Genomic DNA, 17,969 nt, shown 5'->3' on the forward strand with positions numbered 1-17,969 from the left:
GGAAGGGAATGACTATGGACGGGGTGTGTGTGTGTGCGCAGGGTCTGCCCGTGCATTTGGCCATGTCCTGTGCAGTAGCAAAGCACTGGGTCAGACACGAGGCTAGTTGTCCATCTGTCAGGGCAGAGTCTTCTGGTCATGGGGGTGTGTGGTTTGAGGTGGGTCAAGGCTTATGTGGCGGGGGGGCGGGGCGGGGCGGTGCAGGTGCCAGTTCCTTCTTCATTTAAACATGCGCTGGATCTTTCTGTGTATTCCTTGTGTGAGCTATTCAAGATTGCTTGGATTTTCCAAGTTCATGTCATGTTGAGTAAAAACCAGCAATGGTGGCCCAGAAAAGCATTTCCCGCAAAACAAACAAACAAATAAATAAATGCCTGACTCACATTTTGGTAGACCTTGGATATTTTCTTGGGGTCTCTCCCCGAGTACAAAAAACCAAATTTCATTTTTATTGCAATTACTTTGACGTTCAACCCTAACACTAGTGGCCCCCCCTTGTGTTGTGGGGGGCAGGCGGGTTCGGTCTTCTGGGAAGGGCTCCATCCCTTCCTTGAAAAGGACCTTGGCTTGAATGGGTTACTCTCCCACACCACGATTTACTCCCATTCCGACCTATCCTGGCCACAGTAATGGGAACATCGGAAGGGATCTGGTGCTTCCTGTCTTAATTACGGGATGCTCCAGGGAAGTCTCCCCTTCGCACGCCATGTGACAGGATCTCCATCCTCCCAGCATTTTCCCCTCAGTGGCCAGCCGGAAGGAAGATGGATGGAACGTGACACAGAAGTGTCTTTGTTCGCAGGCTCCAGCCTTGCCCAGGATCTTGCGGAGCAAGGAAAGGGTCACGTTCCCAAGGTTCTGACGCTGGGGCTGGTGACTGACAAGGATATCCTCTGACTCTGGGGACCTGGCTGACGGGTCCTACCCAGAGGGCTGTGGAGAAGAGCAATGCCTCACCACACCAGCAAGGCTGGCGCCGTTGCACCTTGGAGGAAGGAGCCCTGTCTCCATCCTGTCGGAGAAGCTTGGATGGAGATGCGTCGGCCTTGCACTGTGCTCACACCTCTTGCCACCACAGCTGGGCATGGCTCTTGCTATGGCAGGGCGACCTTTTGGAACGCGCCGTGTGATCAGGGTGATGAAACTGGCTCATTCTCTCTCTGCGTGTGACGCCCACAACAAACAGCTGGAAGGGTGTGTGTGTGTGTATGTGTGTGTGTGTATTGGACACACCTAAATATATGGCTGTGGGTGACGTCGGGCATCCACTAAGGAAACGGATCAAAGCTGTGTTAAAAAAGGAAAAGGACAAAGAGGTGACCTCAAAAAGGGCTCAAGAAGATTCAGTCGCCCTCTGAGGAAACAGACCACAACAAAGGAAAAAGCTTGTTTCTGTTGTTAGGTGAGGGTTGGTGCGGTAAGGAAATCACACACACACACACACACACCACTCCTGCCAGAGCTGCCTTCTGTGGCCCACCTTGTGGGAATTTCAGAGGTGGGATGAATCATTTCCATGCGTGAGTTCTAGTTCTTTGTCCCAAACAGTTTTATGGTGTGCTAATGGCGTCAGTTCTTGTCTAGGAGGGGGGAGAAGGAAAACTCCTGTGCCTTGTGTGAGCAGGTCCGCCTTGGGAAACCTCCTCTGTCTCCTAGGGAGGCAGTCAGTCTGATGGGCACGGAGGCCCACCTGAGAATCCAGCCACTGGCAAACCAGCTGCCATGCCCTGGTGATGGCCAGGCTCAGGTGGGGCATGCATTATGCAGCAGGGGCATTCCCCATTGGCTTGCCTTCTGCTTGCAGGGAGAAGTACATTCTCTCTTCACACCCACACCCAGCTCTTGAGCTAGCCAGTGGTTACGTTTTGGAGCTTTGCTGGACCAGGTCAGAGATACCACCCAGACGCAGCCCTTCCTGTGGGATCTGCAGCGGGTCAGCCACCTGCTGTCCAAGGATGATGCGTTCCATGGCTGTGAATGTGGGCCTTGCTTGACCAGGACAAGGCCATCATCGGGGAGAGAAGGCTAGTAACATGACACCGGAAGGGACGCTGTTCTTCCTTGCCAGATGGCCGTCTTGGACAGAAGCAAGCATGGGCCAAGACAACCACTCAAGGCGACCAGGTGGATTCATGGAGGAGGTGGCGGCAGCCAGCACCACGGGCTGTGAGCCAAGATGGAGAAGGAGCTGGCCAGACTCTGCTCCAGGTGTCCTGGGAGCCAGCAAACATTTCCACTGGGAGGATCCAAAGGAGCCGGGGTGCTCACCCGAGCCTGCTCACAGGGAGTCCACTCAGAAACAGAAAAGCCAGCTAATTGCCTGGTAGTGGGGACGGAGGAAGCTGGAGTGGATGGATTCTTGCCCTTCTGGCCTGCTCGGTCAGCCCTCACTGCTTCCATGAAGGAGCACTCCGTCATCACCTGTCATCAACCACTTAACCTTTGCTACTCTTGTTACTAATTAGACTGAATTTGCCCCCGTAATGAATAATTCTCAACACCCTACAGCTCTGTAATTAATAAATTTAACAGTTTAACCCCCGTACACTCATGACTAATTCATCTCTATTAAAATTAGCCCTCCCATTCTCATGAACCAATGTTTGGTTAATCCTCATTAACAGCTAGTTTATTTATCTATTTATTTATTATTTAACGTATTTGTGTACTGCCCCAACCCAAGGTCTCAGGGCAGTTCACAACAAAACAAAAACATTAAAACCAATTAAATGTTTAAAACAGTTTAAAGCAAATCAGTAAACAATCTAAAATTTAAAAAGTTAAAAAGCTAAAAGGCCTGGGTAAAAAAGATGTGTCTTCAGACACTTTTAAATAGCCACTAGAGATGGGGAGACTCTTCTTCCCACGGGAAGTGCGTTCCAAAGTCTCGGGGCGGCAACAGAGAAGACCCGTCCCTGGGTGGCCACCAGGAGACATGGAGGTAGCCACAGACGAGCCTCCCCTGATGGACGCAGTGGACGATGGGATCATGCAGAAGAAGACACTCTCTTAAGTACCGTGGGCCTAAGCTGTTTCGGGTTTTATGGGTTATAACCAGCACTTTGTATTTTGCCCAGAAGCTTATTGGCAGCCAGTGCAACTCCTGTAATATAGAAGTAATATGGTCTCTTCGAGATGACCCAGAGACCAACCTGGCTGCCGCATTTTGTATTAATTGCAGTTTCCGGACTATGTACAAAGGCATCCCCACATAGAATGCATTGCAGTAATCAAGTCTGGAGGTTACCAGCAAGTGTGCTATACTGTTTTGAGATCATGAACCTCAAGAAACGGACGCAGCTGGCGTATCAGCCAAAGCTGATAGAAAGCGCTTCTGGCCACTGCCTCAACCTGGGGAACCACGGAAAGGTGTAGATCCAGAAGTACTCCCAGACTGTGTACCTGTTCCTTCTGAGGAAGTGTGACCCCATCTAGAACAGGTAGATCAATATCGCTTCCTGAGTGACGACCCTGCACAATAAGTACCTCTGTCTTGTCTGGATTCAGTCTGTTTGTTATCCCTCATCCAGCCCATTACTGCTTCCAAGCAGGCATTCAGGGAGGATATGCCTTCTCCTGATGATGTTAAGAACAGCCCTGCTGGATCAGGCCCAAGGCCCATCCAGTCCAGCATCCTGTTTCGCACAGTGGCCCACCAGATAACACCCAAATCTATTTATCCATGTTGACATGAATAAATAGATTTGGGTGTCATCAACATACTGAAAGCACCCAGCACCAAATCTCCTGATGATCTCTCCCAATAGTTTAATGTAGGTATTAAAAAGCATTGGAGACAGTATGGAGCCCTGAGGGACCCTATATAAAAGCTAAGATTTTTTTGAAGAGCAACAGTCTCCAAGCGACACCATCTGGAATCTGCCAGAAAGGTAGGAGCGGAACCACTGCAAAGCAGTGCCTCCCACCCCCAACACCCTCGGACGTTCCAGAAGGATACTATGGTTGATAGTATCGAGAGCTGCTGAGAGATCCAGAAGGACCAACAGAGTCACACTTCCTCTGTCAAGTCCCAATTGGAGATCATCCATCAGGCCGACCAAGGCAGTCTCCACCCCATAGCTAGTTAATTACTACTCCAGTTGGAACTGCCAGCTCTCCCACCATCAGGAGATGCAGACATACTTCCTAACAGAACAGCCCTTTCTGTATGAACTTGGTGCCTTTTAAATGGCATGGGAACATAGGGAGCTGCCATATACTGAGTCAGACCATGGGTCCATCTAGCTCGGTATTGTCTACCCAGACTGGCAGCAGCTTCTCCAAGGCTGAAGGCAGGAATCTCTCTTAGCCCTATCTCAGAGATGCTGCCAGGGAGGAAACTTGGAACCTCGATGCTCTTCCCAGAGCATCAACCCTGAGGAATACCCTTCTGTTGGGGGTCAGTTTGACCCCCCAGTTCTCCTTCAGGCAGCAACTGAAGACACTTTTTTCATCGGCATTTGGGGGGCGACTAGGGTGCTGCAGGCTGTTTCAAACTAGCTGATGGGCTTCTTGTTCTCTTCTATTGCATGGCCCAATTATTCGTTTTATTATTTTGTTTGGATGTTTTGTAGATCTTTTTTTCTTAATATGGGCTTTTATTGTATGTTTTTTTCTTGCTCTTTGCTGCACTGACAAGGTATGTAGACCTGTTTAAAAGGCAAAATCCAGACTAAGTCAGGCATGATGAACTGAACTGAAATCAAATGCCCATGCATTTAAACAGGACTTTGTCTGGATGCCATGGAGAGCATAGATTTGCTGGGAAAGTGGAGTATAAACATGATACATCCATAAATGTCTCATTTAAATGGAAAATGAAATAATAGCACCCCCAGATATGCTGAGAAAGTGGGATATAAATTCAGTCAATGACGAATAACCCCCCATCACATTTCAGTGAGATTGTTGTCTTGCTGTTGTGCATCAATCTGATAGGGGAAGTAGGGCATAGATGTAAATGTGGCAGTGAATGGCTCATGGGACCCCCAAGCTTTTCCGTGGTGCTTAGTCAGTAGTGGCTTGTCCTAAGAGCCAGGGGACTCCCAAAGGAGGTGCTGCTGCCCCTGCTTCTCGGCAGCAGCTGGGATGGCACCTTTCCCTCTTGCCCCGTAGAAGCACTGCACTGCCTGCAGGCTGGCTATTCATCCGGTAGAGCTGCACAAAGCCATGCAGCTCTACCTGATGAATGGCAGCCTGCAAGCTCTTGGGTTGGCTGCCTGCTTAGTTTGGATGTTGTCTGCTGATGTTTGGATGTTGCCTTAACTTGGATGTTGCCTGCTGATAGGTACACAGTTTTGTCCTGCCTCCTCTCTGGCCTCCGCAGTTTCCATGGCACAACGTCATGAGGAACGGGCCCAGGTGCTGGCAATGCCCACTAAACTCAGATGGTATCGTCCAATGTTTTATTGCAGGGTTTATTCTAATGTGCAGCTGGATACATTTTGTGCAGTGGGGAATATTCTATCAGTGGTTCCTGCTCCGCTGGCTACAGGCCACCTCCAGCCTCAGAGGCAAGATGCCTCCAAATCCCAGTTGCAGGGGAGCAGCAGCAGCAGGAGAGAGGGCAGGCCCCTCTCAGCTTTTGCCTGTGGGCTTCCCGGAGGCATCTTGTGGGCCACTGTGGGAAGCAGGATGCTGGACTAGATAGGCCTGATCCAGCAGGTCTCTTCTAATGGAGGTTTCATAAAGAACAGAGTTGTAGAAATAGATGGGTGGAAATGAAATAATAGAACAATAGGATTATTATGGACAGTTTCCTTTCCTACTGTTTCGTAGTAGGAACAGTATTCCTAATACGAGACAGATTCCCATTTTTTCCTTTCAATCATCATAACATCATATTGATAGTATAGTATTGGGATCACCTCCTGAAGTTGCCATATACGGAGTCAGACCCTTGGTCCATCTGGCTCAGTCTTGTACACAGACTGGCAGCAGCTTCTTTAATGCTGCAGGCAGGAACCCGATCACCCTATCGCTCTCTTTAAGGAGAAAAAAGTCCCTTTCCATTTATGGGAAACAAGGTGGCGCTTATACCACAAAGTACTACCACTTAATGCAGCTAAGCCATGGCTCCCAGAGGACCAGCAAGAGTGCCCTAAAATCACCTGCAAACAGAAAGTTAGTGAGCTAGGCAAAACATTCAGGGAAACCCACTCACATTTCTTAAAAGAGTGTGTGGTAGCCAAAAGAGTGTGGCAGGGAGTAAGCAAGTTGTTAGAGTGGCCTGATTTGGAAAAACAGACTTGGGAAGAACTAACCTCGGGTTTGAGCGATAGAACCTCCTTTCGAGGTCCCAGAAAGAAACCTTCAAGGAAACGGGACGGAACGTCATACTAGGGAATTTGAACGTTCCCCTCCTCGTAATCAGGTTAGTAAACCTCTATGTCATTTATGCAATGCTCCTGCATAGGAATAGTGAGGGAAGACGCGACCAAGAGGTTCACGCGGATGAGACAGTAAATCTCTTCTGGAAAAGTTTGTATGGTTATGTGCAAAAAGACAAGAGTATCTCTTCTAAACAGCAATGGGACAAATGGTGGAAATGGACGTTGGACATAACGCCCCACCCCACCCCGATTGCCTGATGTGCTTTGTAATCCCCCCCCCCCCGAGTTACAGTACTGCCTGCATAATATACTTCATAACCTTGTGGGTTTCCAAATCCTTGTGTGTAAATCTTGGTAGATCTATCATGTACAACCAACCACTTTGTATAGAATTGTGCTTTGGCAACGTACTGTATGCTTTGGTAGTTTGTTGGTTCAATAAAAAAATCTTGTCCTATAAAAATCTTGTCCTAACTTGGAGGTGCTGCCAGGGAGGGAACTTGGAACCTTCTGCATTTGCAAGCATGCAGGTGCTCTTCCCAGAGTGGCCCCACCCCTTCAGGTGAATATCTTACAGTGCTCACATGTAGTCTCCCATTAAAACTCAAACCAGGGTGGACCCTGCTTAGCAAGGGGGGACAATTAATTATTGCTACTACAAGACAAGCTCTCCTCACTTATAATTGCATATTCTATACAGGGAGTCCTCAACTTACAAATGGCTTGTGTCCCAAATGTTCGTTTATATAGATGTGGTGTTGGCTGGTAGTTTGGACAACTTCATGGAGGAGAGGTCTATCAAGGGCTACTAGTCGGAGGGCTGTGGGCCCCCTCCAGCCTCAAAGGCAGGATGCCTCTGAGTCCCAGTTGCAGGGGAGCAACAGCAGGAGGGAGGGCAGGCCCCTTTCAACTCCTGCCTGTGGGTTTCTCAGAGGCATCTGGTGGGCCACTGTGTGACACAGGATGCTGGACTAGATGGGCCCCCTTGGGCCTGATCCAGCAGGGCTGTTCTGATGTTCTTAAGTTGGATGTTCATAACTTGAAGTGCATATAGTTCCCATGAGGGACAACTGGTTTGTATATGTAGGTTGGCGTTTGTACGTTGGGGGCTTCATTAATTTAATATGGTTGACTCAGCCTTCCATCCTTCCGAGGTCGGTAAAATGAGTACCCAGAATGTTGGGGGCAATATGCTAAATCATTGTAAACCGCTTAGAGAGCTCCGGCTATAGAGCGGTATATAAATGTAAGTGCTATTGCTATTGCTAACATGAGCGACACTGGCTGCTGATAAGTTTCCGGGCAAAATACAAGGTGCTGGTTATAACCTATAAAGCCCTAAATGGCTTGGGCCCGGGGTCTTTACGAGAACGTCGTCTTTGTCATGAACCCCACTGCCTGTTGAGATCATCAGGAGAGGTCCGTCTGCGGTTGCCACCGGCTCCTCTGGTGGTTACTCGGGGACAGGCCTTCTCGATGCTTTGGAACACGCTCCCTGCTGAAATAAGAGCCTCCCCATCTCTGACCATTTAAAAAAAATATTTAAGGACACATTTGTTCACCCAGGCTTTTAATTAAGTACCATTTTAATAGTTTTAACATTGTTTTAAAATATGGTTTTAAGGTTTTGAATTGTTGCAATGTTTTACCCTTTTGCTGTCACTTATTTTAATCAATGTTTTGATTTCTTTGTTGTCATTTATCTGTTTTAACTTTTCTGTTTTTGTGGTAAACCACCCAGAGATGTAAGTTTTGGGCGGTATAAAAATATGTCAAATAAATAAATAAATAAATATGATGTGGAGCTTTGTCAATATGGGTTGTTTGTCGGGTGTCTGTAAGTCGGGGAGTGCTTATATTACACATGGTGTGTGTAGGCATATCCCCGTTACCTAGCAGTAAGTAAAAAAGGCCTCTATGATCATGCCACCAGCCACACCTTATCTCGCGTTATATCACATGTACAGCCTTTTTTTAAGTTAACAAAAAGTTAACCGGTTTGCGGTGGTGTGGGGCTGCCACCACCGTAGCTTCTTGCGCAGTTCAGGGGAAAGCTTCAGAAAAGCCCTGCCTGTCCTCGGTACCTGATGGGTTTCTAGCGCTGAAGCCAGCCTCTTGGTCAGCCCTGCCCCTCCATATCCTCCTCATGTTGCCAGCCTGCCACTCACGTCCCTCTCTGGACCACAGGATGAGTGAATACGAGGGATGTGCAGAAACGTTTCAGCTTGGAATGGGCTGTTTCAAGGGGCTCAAGCTCCAAACAAAACACCTTTTAAATAAAGGGCCTATTTCAAGCTTGGAACAACATAGGAACATAGGAAGCTGCCATATACTGAGTCAGACCCTTGGTCCAGCTAGCTCAGTCTTGTCTTCACAGACTGGCAGCAGCTTCTCCAAGGTTGCAGGCAGGAGTCTCTCTCAGCCCTGTCTCGCAGATGCTGCCAGGGAGGGAATACTTGTTTCCAAAACCCAAAAGAACTCTGTTTTGACTCAAAAGAGTTTGATGTTTCCAGTGCCATTTTGGAGGCCTGTCCCACCCCCCCCTTGCTGATTGGTTTTCTGGCACTGGCTTCTGATTGTCTTGCAGTCTGTTCCCCGAGATCTGGGTTTGATCAGTAATCTACTCTGTATATTCATTGTAATCATACCTGGATTCAGCCCAGCAGGTGGTGTAAACTCATCTCTTTCTTGATCTCCGACTTGCTTTAAAGTTCTTATTTCATTCTTTGTTTCAAGAGTTGTAACTATGCTTTGTTCTTTTATTATCTCTCAATAAATAAATATATTCTAAAAAAAAAAATGATTGGCTTGCGATCTCCTTGCTTCTTGGTTGGTTTGTTATCCTACAAATCCAGTGTTCTCATGGGCAACTGCGCCCCCATTGGCTGGGGAGAGGGAGGGGGGACACAAAAGGAGGGAGTTTTTAAATGTATTTTAAAGGGAGGGGGGGAGGCGGAGAGAGCCCTTATAGTGTGCCTCTTTTTCCAAGCTCTTTACCTTGGAAAAGAGGCAACTAAGGGGAGACATGATCGAGGTGCAGAAAGTTATGTATGGAGTGCAGAGGGTGGACAGAGAGAAATGCTTCTCCCTCTCTCACCACACTGGAGCCAGGGGTCACCCCATGAAACTGAAGGTGGGGAAATTTAGGACCGACAAGAGGAAGTACTTTTCCCACACCACATATGATTAGCCTTTGGAATTATTTGCCAAGGGATGTGGTGATGGCCTCCAGCTTGGATGGCTTTAAGTAGAGCTTAGACAAATTAATGGAGTATAGGGCTATCAATGGCTACTAGTCTAGTGGCTGTGGGCCACCTCCAGCCCCAGAGGCACGATGCCTCCCAACACCAGTTGCAGGGGAGCCACGGCAGCAGGAGAGAGGGCAGGCACACACCTCTTGCCTGTGGGCTCCCAGAGGCATCTGGTGGGCCACTGTGGGAAACAGGAGCCTGGACAAGATGGGTCTCCTTGGGCCTGATCCAGCAGGGCTGTTCTGATGTGGATACATTAGTGCTGCTCACATTTCTTTCTCCTGCAGCTTCCATCCTGTCCGGAGTCTTCAGACAGCTGAGCTCAGAGCCACGACTGCTTTGTCCTCCTGTCTCTCTGTGGCAGGCAGGATGGAAGGTTTGGTTCTGTGGTTTTCTCAGCACCGAGTATATTATGCTGTGCTATTGTTGTGAAAACTATCTGGTTTTGTTTGGTCACCAATTGGCAAAGGCAGAACTTTGGGGCCTTCCTTCCTTCCTTGAGTCGTGGTGTGTTTTGTTTCTGAGATAGTGTTGTGGCAAGAAATGGACAGTGGCAGCTGTGTGTGTAATACTTCTTGGTGATTACTGTGATGAGCTCCATGTCTGGCCTTGTGACTAACTCGTGCTTCACTCAATGCTCTGCTCTGCAATCTGCATTGCAAGGGGTACTCACACTCAGTCAAAATGTAGGTGAGGTTGCTCTGCTTGAGCTTATGGCTTTGCTCGCTGCTAAGTAAGGGTGGTGCTGTGGCAGTTGTTGCAATGCTAGGAAGTAAGGAGTCCTGTGTGTGAGAGAGCAACTTGTGTGAATGATGTGACTGCAGCGGATTCTGGGCCAGTGATTCTTTTTTGGCCATTCTTGGACTGTTTGAAATGTGTGTTGTGAGGGTCAGATTCCCTTCTACAGTGTGCTTCTGCAATGTTTTGAAAAGCAGGGTTGCATTGCAAATTGCAATGCAAAACTACCACCCAACCCAGAAATGGGCAAGTGGGTGATCTTTAACACATTTTCAACCTTTCCGCCAAACCCCCATAGTGGGGTTTGTCCCTAGCCTGAGCTGCCCATGGGGAACATTGGGGTATTTCCAGTTTCCCCCTTGTTCCCTATGGCTGAAACACAGGAGACCTTCAGAATGTTCTGCTATCGAAATATCCGGTGTGACCAGATGTTGATGCATTATTTATGTACTAAACTACTTTGAGAACTTTGGTTGAAGAGCGGTATATAGATAGCAGCAGCAGTAGTAGTATAGTAGTCCCGTGCACACCTCTAGTAAACACTGTTCCCAGATGAGGTCTTCTCCCTCCAGCCCCCCCAGCAAGTTCTTTGCTGTTAGAAATCTCTGGGGGGTCCGAATCTTGAACCCAGAGCCCTCTAGATAACCAGCACTCCACCATCGGCATCTGTCTGGAAGGGAGAGGGCTCTGGGTTCAAGACCGGCGTCTTAAATGCGGAGTGTCGTCTTGGAGTCGGTTCCCAGCTGGAGGAGGCCAGGGAGGGAGGCGGGGACGACCCAGCCGTGGCCGCCTCCTCCCCCCCCCCCGAGCGACTTGTTTACCGGCCTCCCTGCCTGCCCCTCCCCCCCTGCAGGCCCCCCCTTCCTCCCCCGCAGACAGAAGGAGAGGGGCGGGGAGGAGCACACGCGGGGCCCCCGCTCGGCCCCCTCATCCAATCAGCAGGGCGGGGAGGAGAGAGCAGTCCCCGCCCCCTCCACTAGCTCCTCCCAGCCCGCCCGTGAGGGCCCCCCCAGATCCAGCCAATCGGGGAGCCCGAAACCGAGCACCCGCCCACCCCACCCCACCCCCCAGCCAGTTCGGGGCGACTCCTCCGCACGGGGTTTCCTAGGCACCCTCCCCCCCGCGGCAATCCAGCCAATCAGCGGGCCAAGCCCCTCCAGCCCCACCCCCCCGAACTCCCCCCCTCCCGCCCTGAGAACCTCCTCGGGGTGTGTGTGTGTGTTGGGGGGGCGCCGGAGTCCCTCCTTCCCGGCCAATCGGGGGCCTCGGGGCGCGGTGACGGCCAATCGGTAGCTGCCCCCAAGTCTCCCCGCCAATCAGCAGCAGCAGGAGGCGGAGGCAGGAGGAGGAGGAGGCTGCCGCTGTCCTCCGCCGTGGCTGGGTCGGGGGGCAGGAGGAGAGAGAGAGGGAGAGGGAGGGAGGGACGCAGCAGCAGCAGCGGGAGGCGGCCTCGCCGCCCAGCAGGAGGAGCAGCCGCCGCCGCCGCCGCCGCCCCCTCCGCGGGCTCTGACAGGAGACGCCGCTCGCTCGCTCGCTCTCGTCCGCTCGTCCTCTCGTCGCCGCCGCCACCTGGCCCGGCCATGGCGCCCGGGAGGTGGTGGGGGTCTCCGTCGTCGTCGTCGCCGGGGCCGGCGCTGGCCCTGGCTCTGGCCGTGGCCCTGGCCGGGATGGGCGCCTGGAGCGGCTGCCGCGCCAAGGGTGAGTCAGGGAGGCCTGGGGGGCGCGGGGTGGGGGCGGCGGCGGCGGCGGCGGTGCGCTGCGCTGCGCGTCTCCGCGGCGGGGGCGCCCCTGACCGAGCCTCCTCCGGGGCGGCAGCAGCCAGCGCGTGCGGGGCAGGAGGAGGCGGAGGAGGGGGGGGCAGCAGCCGCCGCCGCCCCAGCTGGGAAGCGGAGCTCGGCAGGGGGAGGGGGGGTCGAGGTCCCCGGGCTCCTCCGTGCAGCCCCCCTGAGGCGGGTGGAGGCCGGGCGCGCAGAGCGAGGAGGGCTCAGTCTCAGCGGAGCAGCCAGCGGCCCCCCCCCGCGAAGCCTCCTCCCAGCAGCCGCGCCGCCTGCCCCCCCCTCGGCCTGCTGCGGGGGGGGGGTGGAGGGGTCCTTAGAGGAGCTGAATGCCCCCCCCCCGGAGACGGCCGCTGGGCTGCCCCGAAGAGCTGCCTGGGGGGCCCTGCCTGCTCCCGGGTGGGTGGGGGGGTGCACGTGCCCGCGAGCGAGCGAGCAGAGCAGAGCAGCGCCCCTGGGGCTCCCCGGGGTCTCCCCTCCACGGAGCGGAGCGAAGAACGGATGGATCAGGAATAACCAACTCCTCGTGCATGGAAGAGGAGGCCGCCCCTGGAGGAGAGCTCTCCCCCCCCCCCGCCCGGCCATTGCTTGTGTCTCACTGCTAATTTGCAGTTAGGAATAGTCGGTCCTGGAGAGGAGATGTGGCTCGGAGGCCCTCACCTGGGGCTGCCAGGGGACCCCCCTCTCTGTGCTGGCTGTAGTAGTCAACACACAGAGACGGACTGCCGGGGACTCCTTTGGAAGCAGGACAGGACTTCCTAGAAGAGGACAGAACGGGACTTAGCTGTTACGAGCAAGAGGCTGCCAGTTCGAATCCCCTCTGGTACGCAGCCATCTGGGAAGATGCTGGAAGGCATCATCATCTCATACTGCGCGGGAGGTGGCAATGATAACCCCCTCCTGTATTCTGCCAAAGGCAAGCACAGGGCTCTGTGGGCACCAGGAGTCCACACTGACTCAACAGCACAACTTCACCTTACCTTACAGATATTATTTATTTTAAACAGGCGTGGACTGCTTTTAAGAGAACCTTCTCAGAGCAGTAAACGGTAAAATGATGGAAAGTAGACACAAATTCGAATAGATAGATAGCGCGCAAGAGAGCTACAAAACATTAAAACAAGATACAAACAGTGGTATAAATTGTTAAGAGCAGGCTTCGTCAGAATTTTAAAAACTAGCAGAATTCAGCAAAATCAATTCAGCAAAATCAATTAACTATTCCCCATGTGGAATAGAATCTTCTTTAGAACTTGTTTTGAAATATTAATATCCTAATATTAAGCAGATCTCTGCTTGTTCAGGGGGAAAAGACCTACTTCACAAGGTGCTTTTTTTTAACCATGCACACTTTACTTTATTTCAAAGATTTATATTCCGCTTCTAAGTTTTCATTGTACACCACTGTGGATGTACAGAGTGTTGTGGAATTTCAGGGAAAGGTGCTGTTTTGTGAGGCAAGAGGGGTGGCCCCTTTATTTATTTATTTATTTATTTATTTTTGCATTTATATACCGCCTTTCGTTAAAAGACAACCCCAAGGCGGTTTACAAAAGTTAAAACATACAACAAAAAGGCAATAAAAACATCAAGCTAAAAAAATATAAAAACATATAAAAACAGGCATAAAAACAATACAACAGGTAAAGATCTTAAGATCTGTCTGTGAGGTTACTCTTCTGTATGAATGGAGTGTGTGTTTCTTCTTTTCTCCCAGTTTGGACTGCCTGTGGAGGGTGCTACAGTTTGGGTGTGCTTTCAGCCATATTTATCTCTGTCCCCTGGTACAAACAGTTATCATTATTTTTAATCAAAACAGCTATTGCTTTGGCCATGCTTCCCTACACAAACAACCCCTTTTCCACGAAATACTCTTATTCAACGTAATCGGACACAAAGGTGGTTTCCCTGATACCCCCCACCGCCAGTATTTTTTAAAGCCTTGACAGCGTGTTCTGCCAGGTGACAGTCTCTCTCAACTTGTCTTGTTTCCTTTAGAAAGAAGACACCTATTCTGTCCTTAGAAAGCAGAAGACAGATTTGCTTACCTCTGTGCAGCAGCCTGTGCTGTGTCCCAGAGGTGACTAATTCTGGAGATCTGCCTGTTTAATCGTAGTAGTAGTAGTAGCAGTAGCAGCAGCAGCAGCGTGCATGCTTGTATGTGTTTGGCCTTAAGCCATAACAGCCTGTTCAGTTTGAAAATTCTGAGGGCTGCTGCATTCGGAGCCTAACCACCTCCTTTCCCAACATTTTGCTCATGGCATTCTGATGAGCTCAGCTACCATATCCAATCTGTGTTTTGTGTTAAATTTTTGAGGCCTGTGGGTTTTCTAGGCAACCCTCTAAAGATCTAGAGAGGCATTAAACCTGGTCTGTCTTATGGCCTGCTTGCTTATCTTCCTCCTTTCAACAAATATGAGAGTTGGCTAGATTTAAAAGTTCTTAGTAGTGGAATATATATCACGCCCCTCACCCCCATAACCTCAATATGTATTAAAATAGTAATAATGGAACCCCTAGGTGCCTCTTACCTCTCCTTAAAAAGAATAACATAGAAAAGCTGGTATAGCTAAAAATAAAACCAATCAGTCTTAAAAAAAAACAACCCAGTAGAAATATTCAAACAACTTTAGGATAACCAATGTGTTGTGTCATTGTTTGTCCCCACTCATGAATGTAGGATCTGTCTTTTCCCCAAATTATTCATTTTGCTTATTTCTTCTTTAGAAAAATGAAGCTATTAATCTGAGAAGCGTATTTGGCAATCTCAGTTGTGACCTGATCTGTTTCTAACATGCTTTCTTTGGACGTTTTGGTGAATGTAACGTACTGGAGAATTTTACTGTGATAGGGATGACTTTGGAGTGTGCTGTGGGGCTGTGCAGGGGTCTTTTGCAGAGGAGCCCTCTTGTTTAAGACTAGTTCTTCTCAAGAAAATAGAGGAAGTGGGAAGAAGGCAGCTGAGTGAGCGCAAACTTTTATTCTTTGTTCATTATGCAATAGGAGAGAACATCTTCGAGAGGAGAGCTGGTCTTGTGGTAGCAAGCATGACTTGTCCCCTTAAGCTAAGCAGAGTCTGCCCTGGTTGCATATGAAATGGAGACTAGAAGTGTTTGCACTGTAAGATATTCCCCTTAGGGGATGGAGCTGCTCTGGGAAGAGCATCTACATTCGAAGTTCTCTCCCTGGCAGCATCTCCAAGATAGGGCGGAGAGAGATTCCTGCCTGCAACCTTGGAGAAGCCGCTGCCAGTCTGTGAAGACAATACTGAGCTAGAGGGACCAAGGGTCTGACTTAGTATATGGCAGCTTCCTATGTTCCTATAACATAACAGCCTTGCTTGGATCAGGCCCAAGAAGGCCCATCTAGTCCAGCATCCTGTTTCACACAGTGACCCACCAGATGTCTCTGGGAAGCCCACAGGCAAGAGGTATGTGCATGCCCTCTCTCTTTCTGTTACTCCCCTGCAACTGTGATTTAGAGGCATTTTGCCTCTGAGGCTGGAGATGGCCCTCAGCCACCAGACCAGTAGCCATTGATAGACCCTGTCTAAGCCCCTTTTAAAGCCACCCAAGCTGGTGGCTATCACCACATCCCGTGGCAAGGAATTCCATAGATTAATTATGCGCTGTGTGAAAAACTACTTCCGCTTGCCGGCCCTAAATTTCCCAACCTTCATTTTCATGGGGTGACCCTGGCTCTAGTGCTCTGATGACTACACAGCAACAGGCCTTTGGATAGGATAGGCTGATAATGTTTTGCTGCTTTAGAAGTACTTCAACAGTTTTAATATTCATGAGCAAGTGACTTTTGCCCTGATTTAGGCATAATATATCTGGATTTGTTTTTGTGTTCAACCAAGTTAAGTTTTACGTTGGATGTTGAATGCTTAACTGGACGATAAGCAGGAAAGCTGTTCTTTTCCATGCTTCACAGGACAGCTTGGCTGAATTGTTTCCCCACAAACAGGATGAAGTGGGTCTCTACGCCATGCTTCCAAACTGCTTGCTGCATCAGGTTCTAAAAGAGTTTCTCTTGAATGTGGCATTTGGAACGCGAAGGAGTGTAATTGTGCCATGCACATCCATATATCCGTAACTGGCTATATATAAAAGAGGGAGCTGAGGTGGCACATCGCCATGGGGCTAGCGCTGCTGTTCTTGATGTGCAAAATGCGGATGGCATTCTGGGACCAAGAAAGCAAAGCTTTCCGTTTTAAGGGTTTCTCTCCCCCCCCACCCCCACCGCCAGCAGTCATACTCTACAGTAAGTTCAGAACAAGCTGGTTAGTGTAATGCAGAGTTAACTCTAAACATTTTTTGGGGGGTGGTAAGTTCTGAAGGGTGTACATGTCATTAGTGAATCAAAGTGGCAGTGTTGAGAAGAAGCCACTTCTAATAACACTTGGCTCCTTTTCGTTAAGAAGATGGTCAGGAAGGAAAAAGGGTTTATTTTTTAGAGTTGTCAAATGTAATGGACGGTCCCAATGTTTCTCTTTCTAGAATTGGGTATCAGGAAGGTGAGCGCTTTGTCTGTTGGGAAAAGGTCAGAGGTGGGGAGGGGAAGGGCTCTCACCCTCCCTTACCCACTGAAGTGCTACTGAAAATGGACTCTGTCCGCATTTTGGATTGTGAGGGGAGAACTGGCTCCGATTCCCTTAAATGAATTTACGGGGCATGCAGCCCAATCTGACAATATTTATTGGTAGGCTAAACTGTAGGAGATTTGCTACTGATGTTTTTTGTTTTTTTTAAAGACAGGAGAAAATGAACCCTGGGGACACAAGGCCAGAATTCAGTTAGTGATATAAACTCTCCTCTTCCATTGCCGGTCGTCTGTGGTCCCCTCTCTATACATATCTACACACACACCCCCGCCCGGTTCTCCCTGCTTCTCCATGCAAAGAGCCAAAGCCTCGCATGAGTCACTAAGGTTTGTTATCCAAATTGTTTACTATAAACATGCTCTTGCGTTCCAGAATTGCCCTAGAGAGGCAGCACATCGACTTCTCGCTCTGTGATACCTCAAGGGTATTGCTACCCAGTTTGCTTACGCAAGAAGCTCTGCTTTGGTTTTGTGGTGTCGATATGCACTGCTGGACCTTTTCAGGACCCCACTTTCTTAAATCTGGGTCGTGAGAGCAGTGGAGCCAAGAATGGGGTCGCCCTCCCTGCAGTTGGCCCTTGGCAAAGAGGAGGGGCTGTGCCAGCCTGCTGTGGCAGACATCTAGGCATCTGCCTTAGAAAAAACCAGACCCTGCTTTGAGCAGAGGGGAAGTGGTTGTACTGGGCGCTCTGGAGCTCTCTGCTTTTCAGGCACAGGCACCCTGGTGCCCCCGTCCTATGTGTGGTTTGCCTTGTGGCAGGCGTGTGGAGGTGGGGGCAAGATCTGGATGCCTCCGCCTTGGGGCAGGTGTTAGAGGCCTGATGACTCTTCCTCCCTTCCATCTTCTTTTGCATTCTCAGGCAGGTGTGTCGACTGACTGTTGACTGTACCTCTCTTCAGGATGCTGCTGATTAGTGCTGTGCCTTCAAGCAGCCAAATTGCCTTCTAGACTCTCCGATCCTTCACCTCCCCCCCACCCCTGCCACCGCTTGGGAGTAGAATCAACCTAGTTTGAAACACTTCTTCTGCAGAAGGCAGGGATCTGTAATAGGCAGGATCTATAGCTTTGTATCCAACAGAGACATTTTGACTTGTTGCTTTGCTTAGAGCTGTGGGGTTAAAGCTTGGTTAGGACAGCCATGTGTTGGGGCGAAGAGGAACATGGCCGAGGCTGGGGAGGTTGCTGCCAAGTGGGATTCCGCAAATAAATATACTGATGATGCTTTCTCTCCCTTAAAACATCTGAGTTTAAAAATAGTTGATGGACT

General features: G+C 49.9%; 1 protein-coding gene across 1 annotated transcript in view; it reads left to right on the forward strand.

The window, feature by feature from the left end:
* Positions 1 to 11,716: 11,716 nt before the first annotated feature.
* Positions 11,717 to 17,969, forward strand: part of INSR (insulin receptor) — a 73,238-nt gene continuing 66,985 nt past the window's right edge. Inside the window, exon 1 of the mRNA XM_053291719.1 lies at positions 11,717 to 12,019. Coding sequence (XP_053147694.1) covers positions 11,902 to 12,019 — 118 coding nt within the window. The 5' untranslated portion in view covers positions 11,717 to 11,901. The remainder of the gene's footprint in view (positions 12,020 to 17,969) is intronic.

This window comes from Hemicordylus capensis, chromosome 2 (genome assembly GCF_027244095.1).
Source record: "Hemicordylus capensis ecotype Gifberg chromosome 2, rHemCap1.1.pri, whole genome shotgun sequence".
Taxonomy (NCBI): domain Eukaryota; kingdom Metazoa; phylum Chordata; class Lepidosauria; order Squamata; family Cordylidae; genus Hemicordylus; species Hemicordylus capensis.